Below are 10141 nucleotides of genomic sequence, written 5' to 3' on the forward strand. Positions count from 1 at the left end.
CCCGGCTGCCCCACGACCCCGAGGCCACACCGAGACATCCCGACGGGTGTCTGGACCGTGGCAGCTCACGGGAACGTGTCCGGGAGCGGGACGGTTCACGGGGCTGAGCACTGCCAGCCCTGCCGTGGATAACGCCCTGTCTGCTGCGGTGTTGCTCAGTGCCCCCCAAACCCCCCCCTCCAGCTCCCATCCTGCGGTCCCGTCCCCTCTACGTCCTTGACTCGGCACCGGCCAGAATCCATGTTCCCAGGGTCACAGCCGGCGGCTGTGCCGGGAGGATTTCTCGCTCGGAGCAGCAGCCCCTTCGTTCCAGTTCCCGCAGGCGAGAGCCAAGGGCCGTGCCGCACGCCGATCCACGTCCTTCCTTTCCCAAGAGCCGTTCCCAAGGGTTGGAACAGGCTGCGACTGGATCTGGGCTCCTCGCTCGGTGTGGCCGGGCCAGCTGGCGACGAAGGGAAAACTGGTCTGGGACATCGCTTCACTTATTTCTAAGAAATCAAGAACTGGCTCCCGTTCAGCTTGTGCAATTACAGAGTGAGCAATACATCTTCCCTGCGCTTTTTAACCAGGTGAGCGCTGGTTTTCTACCGGCTCCTACTGGAGTTTGTGTGGTGCCGCTCCAAAACCCAGCGACAAATTCCACCTGCGTGGGCAGGCACAGCGTGGGGACTCGCTCTGTCGGCAGCATCTGCTGCTGCCGGTGCTCAGCCAGGGTAAAAGCATGAAAACTGGTGATTCTCAGCGCGGACATCACCATCAGCAGCGCCCCGAGGCGTTGTAAAAGGGAGGAGAAAGGGGTCTATTAACCCCAAAGGGTTAATGCAGCTTTAGAAACTTCCACTTTAATCATGATTGTCACATCTGCAGAGCACCAGAGCTCTCCACCCCCGGCATGGGCTGGGGATGAAACAAAACAGGCATTAAAAATGTTATTCAGCATTTGGCCGCCAAAGTTTTGAGGATTTTCGAGTTGCTCCCAGCCATGCTGGGCAGGACCTGCTGTGCTGAATTGGGTTGATCTCAGCCACCGAAAATGAGCTGGGCTGAAGCCTTGCAAAGCTTTAGCTGTCTCCAAAGGCTAACTGGAATTGTCTGTCTCCCTCCCCAAGGGAAGGGGACTGTGTTTTATTTTATGTGCACGACCATTTGCTGCCACAAGCAAACATGAATCATAGCAAACGCTGTAAAAGGAGCCCGACAGCAACAGGAAGGGGAAAGAAGGAAGGCAGGCATGTCACAGCATGAGTTAACGGGTGATGCCAGCTCTGGGAAGGTGCCTGGTGTCCCTGCTGCGATGCACGGTGACATTAGAGGCGATGGGGCTCTCGAGAGGGGCTGGAGCCTCGGCGGGGCCGAGGCAGCTCCATCCTGCGCTTGGCATCTTCCTCCTCCCGCCTGTCGGCACACATCCCTCAGCCCGTGACTCAGCCTTCGCCCACGGGATGAGAATCTCTGCAAAGCTCCCTCCTACGTCAGCTGCACGAGATGTCCACAGCTACCTCTCGTTGCCTCCACACGGGGTGGGAAGCCCCTCTCTGACCTCTTTGGGACCCGAGCGCCGGGAGAGGGTCTCTCCTCTCTCCCGGGATCTCCAGGTGCAGGGGCTGTGGGACCACGGCCGAGGGCTTTCCATTCAAGAATGCTCCTAGGTGCCCAAACCCAACTAAAACCCAGGCCAGGGTCGGTGCAGGAAAGATCTCCAACTCTTCAGCCCCACCTAGAGTCTGGCTAGGCATAAGCCGGTCCCAACAGGAGCTGACACCCAGCCCAGCTCAGAAGGTGCTTCTCCTTCCCTGACCCGCTGCTGGGACCTGGTGGCTTCTCCCCGCTGACCCTGGAGCCACACAAGGGTCCCTGGAAAGCCAGATGCAGCACGTAAAAAGGCGAGCCAGCAGCTCTGCCCTGACCCAATATGGGGACAAGCCGGGGCAATGCGGAGCCTTGCACAAGCGCAAGCTCCCGGCTTGAGGAATAAGCTCCGTCCCTGCCGGATTTGTGAGTGTTGCGTATGTACGAGGATTAAGGTGCTGACCGAGGGCCACCCCACAACGGAACGGGAGCCCTGACGTGCTCTTAGCCCACGTGCCATAACTCTCCTGGATGTCTCCATGAAAATAAAATGGCTTCTAGATGTTTGCCTCTCACCGGGACAGGACCTACACCCCTGGGAAGTGATGCGGGATCCTCGGACAGGAAAGATCACTGCACAAAAAGCATTTATGTTTCCTAGGGCTCTCTCACATCACCTCACGCAGAAGAGTCCAGGGCCTTCCTTGCCTTGCCTTTGCCCATTAAACCCCTATTTTTTCCTCTCTTCCTGCTCCCTATCTCAGATGATTACACAATGTACATGTAATGGCCCTGCCACGCAGTCTGAACATCCTTCTTTCACCCTTTTTCTCGTCTCACAGCACAGCGCAGCACCCCGGTACCAGCACTCACCACCCTGCCAGGAAACTGCAGATAAACTCACAGCTCAGGGGAGAGCAGAAGGGAGGGCTCTTATCTCTGCCTAGCCTCCCTCCTCTGCACTGCCTTGTTACCATGACAAAACCTGCATTTTTTAAACACCACGCAGACACAGTTGATCTCATCAAGAAGCAACAAGAAGGGAGCAGTCACAGGGACCTTTGGATGATGGCACGTTTTCAGCAGCCTCTTGCTAGCTGACATCAGGAAGGTCCTCACGCTGCCGGTGGGGACAGCGGGACAGAGCAGGACCCAGCGGGATCCGAAGGAAATGATTTTGGCTGCAGCACAGCACTTCCCTGCAGCCCACAGCCTTAAAACACTCCTGTGATCACACCCCGCGTTCCTCTCACAAAGCAGAAAAGGAATCCGTGTGTGGACAGAGACAATAAAATCCCAGCCCACAAGTTTTGGCGGGGCTCTCTGCTCCCCAAGGAGCCCAGTTCAACTCTCCCTGTGCGGTAGGCGAGGGCCAGAAACCATCAGCTCCAGGCTACAGGAGTGCAGGGTGCTGGCGAGGCCGAGCAGCTCATGCAATCCCTCCAGCCCCTGGCCGAGCGCCCTTCTCCAGATAGCTCCAGGGGCTCCTATCGTACACAGTCCCAACAGCAAAATCCAAACATGCTCGCAGCAGCCTGTGGCTTCCCTACATTCACTGCAGGGATAATGGGGAATAAAACTCGCCCTGTAACCTTACAGCTAACGCGGCCACCGTCGAAACACTGCAGTGACCAAGTGCTCAGGACCTTCTCTGCTGGAGCTCAGGGCAAGGGCTTCTCCCATGTCCTTAATTGTAATCGGGACACTTAGCACAGCTGCAGCTGCAAAGGGGCCATCCATAGGCACAGCACGGAAGAGCCGCTGCCAAAAGACAGAAACTCCAGAGTAATGCAGGTGTTTGGAGCAGATGGCAAGGTACAATCATCCAGAAATAGAGAGTATGACCCTCCAGTGCCGTCCAGAGACAAGAACACCTTCAGGAAGACAGCTCACGTCCTCATTCCATCACTCCAGTTTCCTCTTGCAACCTCTACATTTGCCAGCTAAGGCTCGCACGACTTTTGGGGTTGCACTTGGCCACTGACACAATTAAACGCCCTCGGCATGAGTGAAGTCCTACAGCCATCGCCAGGGCTGGGCGGCACACAGCACTGTGTCACAGTCAAGAACAAGGCCACCAGAAGCAGGGAAAGGGGGAGAAAAAGCCACAGAGCCATGACTGTAACACTATCGCTGGGGGGAAGGATAAAAGCCATGCACTTTCCTAAGAAAAGACAGAGTTAATGAGTGGATGGACAGCTGAGGTGTCCCATATCCCTCAGCTCTGGATCATTTCATCCCAACCACACAAAGAATTCAAGTGGCTTGTCCTCATGCAGCAAGATCTAAGCAACGTGCCAGCTGGGCATGTGGTCCCAGCATCAGGAAACTGAAAACAAATATTTACGGAACTACTAAGTGCTCTTTCCACACTTGTGAACAGACACTTCTATTTGCACTTCCCTGTGCAAACAGAGCAAAAGCCACAACCCTTTTCGTGCTCACCGGCCCCGAGTTTGCAGGCAGACTCCTAGAAACCGGCAGCAGAGAAACCCTCGGCAAAGGTGAGAAGAAGGTGTCCAAGAGGGACACCTTACTAACCCCGCTTGGGTTGGTAAGCACCCACCAGGGCAGAGGTCCTCCCGGGGGAGATCCCTGCAGCCCAAGGGGGTCCCAACCCAACGCCCTGGAGCAGAGAACCACCCCCATGCCCCAGCCTTACCGGGAATGAGCTGGCAGCGGCGGTACAGGAAGGTCTGGTTGGCTGTGTAGTCACAGTAGACGGTGTTGAGCCCCACGCTGCCCAGCCAGTGCACAGTGGCGTGCCCGCAAGCGTACACCTCCAGCGCCCGTAGCCGCAGCGCGCCGCGTAGCTCCAGCTGCACCCGGCCGTGCAGCAGCTCCCCGCTGCCGTAGGCGCCCCACGCTCGCCCGCCCTCCAGCTCCACCGCCAAGCTCTGCACACACCCCAGGGGCTGCATCGCTGCTGGCCCTGCTTATTCTGCAGCTGCAGGAGGCTGGTCCCCGCCTGGGCTGAGGCGAGCGGCACAGGCAGCTGTGCAGCCAGGGAAGGGAGGAAGGAGCAAAGGCTACACCGGACTCCCCCAATTTATCCCTGCCCCTAACTGGCCCAACCCTGCAGGCCTAATTTTCCTCAGGGTTGGACTGAGACCCTGTTTTGCAGTGATGCTTTAGCGTTGGCCTCATGTGCGTGAGGCTGATGCCGTGCCGAGGACGGGGCCGTGGAGACGAGTGACGTGTTTTTAAACCGATCGAGAAATAACGTGACTTCATCTTATCTCTGAGTCACAGACACTGTCGACGTGCAACTGGGACGTGCTGGTGGCTCCGTCGGCAGGGAAGGGTGTCACGCACCACCAACCGTGGTGGCAGATTTCATGTAGCTGGGGGGATCAAAGAAAGGCTGTTCAGCCTTCCTGCTTCAGGCACTCCTGGGGCATTGCTGGAAGGAGTGGGAGAGGAGTTTAGAAAGCAGTTTTACTTTCTGTTTCTGACGTTGCATCAAAATCCATGTGAAAAAGAAAGTGAATAACCACAGGGTCCTCCCAGCAACAGCTCCCCATCCAGCTGGTTCCACCAAAAGGGTGATGTTCAGCCCAGTGAACCGTGGCCGTTTCTGCGGTAGCACAGGCAATGTCACCTCAGGGTCACATAACAGTAATGGGGCAGACTGGTAGCAGGTGCACATCCCTGTTACTACACCAAATGATGCAATCTAGGTGTTTGAATCAAGGTGTTTGCAACGTACCGGCATAAGATACCGATGTGAGGTGCCTGTGTGCATTTGCAAGTCTTGAGTATGCGGCTTCTTTGAAGTACGTGTGGAGCAAAGACTGTCCCTTTCCCGAGGGATGTAGAGTCAGATCCCAAGAGGAAAGCACAGGGGGATCGTGGGCCCAGCCACCGCTCACACACGAACTGCAGCAGTTGGAAATGGTTTAGTAACCCGTGCTCAAATGCTTTGGTGCTGGCTCACAGCACATGTGAATCAAGCCCATCTGCATCAGAAGGCTGAGAAGAGCTTGTGAAGTGGCAGCTGCGAGAAGGCAGCAGCCGACCCTGCTCACTCGGCCTCCCAAGGGAGGGGGCTGCCCTGCCCACACCGATCCCTCTTTAAAATACCCAGAGTTAGTGCAAGCTCAGCATTCAGGCAACCCACGTGAGTTATCAACACAATAAAAATACACGGCTCACCTCTAGGAAAACAGCCCACTCATCATAAGCTGGGGAGGGCTACCTCTCTGCCCTACTGTTCACTGACCTTTGGTTTCAGGCCTTGACACCAAAATCCAAACACAAAATAAGGGAATATTCCAGCCCACACACAGTCCTGACAGTGCCTCTCACTGTGCTTCTGATCTCTTGCCCTTCCTCTGAGCTTCCCCCTACCTCACCCGCTTCCTCCTGGCCCAGCTCCTGCCTAAAGGCACTCAGTGGGTCTTGCAATCCAGAGAGATATGTCACCCACATCTTTGGGCTAATCTCCCAGTGTTTATTCTTGCTGCCACAACACCTTCTTGTGTCCTCATTGCATCTGAGAAATAAATGTTCCGGGCCAAGAGCAGGGCACCAGGATGGCTAACAGGTAGCATGACTTGTATGCAGTCCGCAGTGCAGCAAGTTCTGGGCGGTTACTGAAGAAGGGAGAACATCACGGTGCGAAGAGGACCTTCCTCTGGGGACAGTATCCTTTCAGGGTCCCCAGGGGGACGCAGCTCACTTGGGAGTTTGCCTTTTGGATTTCTGCTGGGCCTCTGGACTTGGGCGTGAACTCATCTTTCTGCTCAGTCCTGAAGAGGTCCTGTGCCCTCCAGGGTAGCCCCAGGTGTGAGCATTTGATCTGAGGAGAGAAAATAGCTTTCAGCACATGGGGACGGGGCTGGGGAAGAGGCAGGTGGCAACATGGCATCTGGCAGCCCCTACATCTGGGCCCTGTGTTGCTACCTGAAGGGTTACCCCCCTGGGCAGCTGCGGTCTGTGCATGCCCGCATCCTCTCTCTCTGGAAGATGCACAGCCTTCTCTGCTGGTGGTGCAAAGAGATATTTACCTTGGCTGGACACCTCCAGCCATGCCAATTTTCCTCCTCCGATCCTCTGTGGGGGACCAGAATCACCTTCCCCCTCCCTCCAACGTTCCTTGGCTTGGGGACTTGGCTGCCTGTCCTTCCCCTCCCTTCAAAGATTGTTCTCAGCTACGACTCTGCTCCCCACAGAGCATTTACTTGAGACTGAAGGCAGACAGGATTTGCTGCATGGCTGACCCATCTCAAGTGGCCCAAGTGGCTCCCCATGATGTTAATGGGGAGGCTACAGCTTTGCTTGGTATAATCCCGCTTCCCCAAGCCGCTCTGTGGTAAATCCAAGCCTATTAAGGCTGTACCTGCTGTAGCATGTCATTGGAGAGTCGTTGTTTCTGCTGTCTGTGTGGGACCAGCATGGCCTGCATGGTTGTGACAGAACTTTCATCTGCTGACAGATGGAATTGAAATAAAAAGTGAATTCAAGCCAGTAAATTAGGAGGTAATATCAGAAAAGCTTTGCAGTTTGACCTGCAGTCACAAGTCTGTGTGCATTTCCATTAACGAGAGGAAAAGACAGGCTTTGCCGTCAGAGCTTTGCTGAAAACCTTTGCCCAGACCGAAAACAGTTCTCAGGGTGAGGAGGTAAATGAAGAAATTCACATGGAAGTTACAGGAATATCACTCCATATGCTAGTTATGGAGCTGCTCCAGAAGTTTGGGGCCAAGGAAAAGATCAATTCAACTGTGATCTGTTCCACATTTAGGAAAACAAATGGCTTAAAAACAGATACATGGCATGAAGGGACCTCTCTCTTAGCTGCCGAGTACTGGCCATCAGAAACAGGAGGCAACGTCAGAGGAGGATTTTGTTAATGCCTTCCATGACCAGCTCTAACCACATCCCTTCCTGAGGGGATCAAAGCACAGCTTTTGACTGAAATCCTCTCCATCCTCCCAAATACAAATGCAAAGCAACTTCTAAAAACAAATGTAGCAAGGGAGAAAGATCAAGCCACTGGTTCATGTCCCAGAAATCATTTGTGTCACCTGAATATGCTAAACTGCTGTATGATGGCAGTGAATGCCTATGGCTGGCACAGGCATCAAGGTGGCTGATAAGTGAGATGTCATTTGGGGAGGTGAAAGTGCCTGAGACTAGCAGTCGCTGTGAGAACCAGCAGCAGCAGGCATGGGGCTGAGCACAGCTGTCCTGCCCGGTTTTGGGGTAACAGTCTCATTTTACTAAAGACGTGATGCTGCACCAGTGCCTTCCTGCCATCTCCAACCCACGATGTCTGGGCTGCCTCCTTTCCCAGAGCACCTGGCATCGCTGTCCCTGGCACAGAGCTAGGAGAACCTCAGCAGGCTTCATCTGGCACCACGACAGCCTGAGCAATGTGGCCTTACTGTGGTAGTTGAAGGGGATGTGGCTTTCACGGTGGCTCTTGCTGTCTGCTGTCACCCTCTGGCTCTGGCGGGGTGGCTGATAGTCTGCCTGCTGCGTCGTGCTGAAGAAACGGGAGCCTGAACGCTCATCTCCCAAGCAGACGTTGCTTCGATGCTTCTGCAGTAGCAAGCCAGGCTTCGGTGCGAGGTTCCACCTGTCAGTCTGGAGAACACAAGAGCGGCTTTAACAGAAACAGGCTGTAGCTGGGAAAGGCGCCCCGTCGCACATTACACCCTGCACGGCCCAGAGTGGGGAGGGGAGAAGGGACAACAGCATCGGCTTTAGGTGCCAGAGTAGTGTACATAAAAAAAGAGAGGGTCTCCACCAGAGAAACACCCGCACAGCAAAGCTGGGAACAGACCTCTGGGTAGAAGAGCTGTGTAGTAGTAGTTCTTGCCAACGCTTGATTTCTCTCAGGGTCTTCGTCGCCTCTGGGGATGGATGAGGCATATTTGTTTGGACGGGCAGTAGTTACAGGCTCTGGCAAAAGCAAGAGTGAAGGATGTCGGAGCACTCCAGTCTCTGAACAATTTACAGCTCCAGTAGCTTCTCCTCATGCAATAAAGCACAGGAATGAATAGAGCTACTTAACCTGCCAGGGAAGTGAGTGAGGATGAAACTGAGCCTCACAGTGACGACACTGATGCTGAGTACATAAAAACTATAAAAAATTAAAAATATAAAATGATATACATATGAATGCATTAAATCTTTATCTATAACTATACCATTAAACCCAAGTGATAAAACCTACTGTTCAGCTTGTTATAAACCCCAGTAGTGGTCTGTACACGTTGCCCCTCGTCACAGACTTACCCTACCTAGACTGTGTACTGGGAAGAGCTCTGACGTCGAGGTGGAGAACCTGGTGCAACCATCCCCCAGCTGCAGGTTGGTGCGGTGGATCTGGGAGGCAGCACGTTCCTTGTCATAGACTCTGCACGATAGCAGATATGAGCTGCTTAACTAGCAATGTTCATCAGAACGAGCAGTTCCTGGGGATGCCCATCAGGTTCTCCTGCTGATACCTGCGTGTCCTCTTGTCTGGGGCACTGTAGGCATGTTTCTTCTCGCTCATAGATCCACTGCTTCTGGGATCCCCAAATTTAATAGGAGACACGTGCTGAAGGGAAGCCAAGAGAGCTACAGAACAGCCACGTAAAGCACAATCCCTTTGTTTCCCCTCCCTGTCTTTCCATCCATCTGGTTTTCGCTTGCACAGATCCCACCCCTTTCAGGACAGAACTCAACATGGGAACGTGCTGCCCTTTAACTGTGTCTTGGTCCTCCCCAAAAGCCTGCTGTTACCTTTTCACTTGGCTTTGCAGGTGGACTCCATTCACCCTTAAACTGTGCTTGGTAAGAAGTGTTGTAATAGGACTGTCCATCCCCTTTAATAGCGGGAACGCATCCTGCCAAACAGCCAGAGGGGGAAATGAATGGTGTTATTTCTAAAAATGCTCTATTTACCCTTGTAAGGCAATATTAGTGATATTGAAGCTGCAATCTCGAGGCAGCTGCTCTTTTAGCATTTTACTACTACTGAATCTATTTCGTATAACGAAACGGCAAAGCAATTGACACCAGATTGCAGTAAGGGCAGCCGCAACACTGCAGAACATGGATGCGGTGCATCAGAAGCGATGCAGCTCTGGTGGGAAAACCGCGGCGCCTGGGGATACAGCAAGCGTAGAAGACAGCTGGAAAGGCTGCGCAGCAAAAGCTTGGCTGGCGGGTGGCTCTGGTTAGTGCTCTGAACCTGTTTTACGAGCATCAGATTGATTTACTCCGCTATAAAAAGGGAAAGCAAAACATCCAAATAGTTCCAACAGCTATGGTTGCTCGCAGCACGACTCCCGAGCCAAGCCACCGAACCCCCCGGCGCCCAGGAAGCCTGCGCAGCACCGAGGACTGGGGGGAAGGTCTGTTGGGGACAGGCGGGTCTGTGAAACAGCTCACCCCTCTGCGAGTGCCTCGGCCTGGCAGTGGGCTGGATCTCACGCGCTGGGTACGAGAAGGTGTAGACGGACGGAGGGAGCCTTATTTTCTCTCTGTCTCCGCAAGGAATATTATCCTTCCGTTTCTCGGCTGTGGGCAGGGGGGGTCTCTGAGGGGGGGTGTGGGGACAGGGGAAGCCATCCCT

The 10141-nt window shown here is 54.2% G+C and overlaps 2 protein-coding genes across 2 annotated transcripts in view; both read right to left on the reverse strand.

The window, feature by feature from the left end:
- The window catches only part of ARRDC2 (arrestin domain containing 2), a 9847-nt gene extending 5357 nt beyond the window's left edge, over positions 1-4490 (reverse strand). Inside the window, exon 1 of the mRNA XM_009335298.1 lies at positions 4232-4490. Within this exon, the coding sequence (XP_009333573.1) occupies positions 4232-4490 (259 nt within the window). The remainder of the gene's footprint in view (positions 1-4231) is intronic.
- A 1536-nt stretch (positions 4491-6026) lies between these two features.
- LOC103912186 (chromosome unknown open reading frame, human C19orf45) lies at positions 6027-10135 on the reverse strand (the record flags this gene model as incomplete). The annotated part of the gene is made up of 8 exons (XM_009318415.1): positions 6027-6370; positions 6911-6996; positions 7959-8160; positions 8360-8478; positions 8820-8935; positions 9027-9121; positions 9307-9410; positions 9958-10135. Coding segments are annotated over 8 exons (1089 nt in total), but the record flags the coding sequence as incomplete, so codon positions are not given.
- Positions 10136-10141: the final 6 nt, after the last annotated feature.

Source organism: Pygoscelis adeliae, unplaced genomic scaffold (assembly GCF_000699105.1).
Source record: "Pygoscelis adeliae isolate BGI_AS28 unplaced genomic scaffold, ASM69910v1 Scaffold582, whole genome shotgun sequence".
Classification (NCBI taxonomy): domain Eukaryota; kingdom Metazoa; phylum Chordata; class Aves; order Sphenisciformes; family Spheniscidae; genus Pygoscelis; species Pygoscelis adeliae.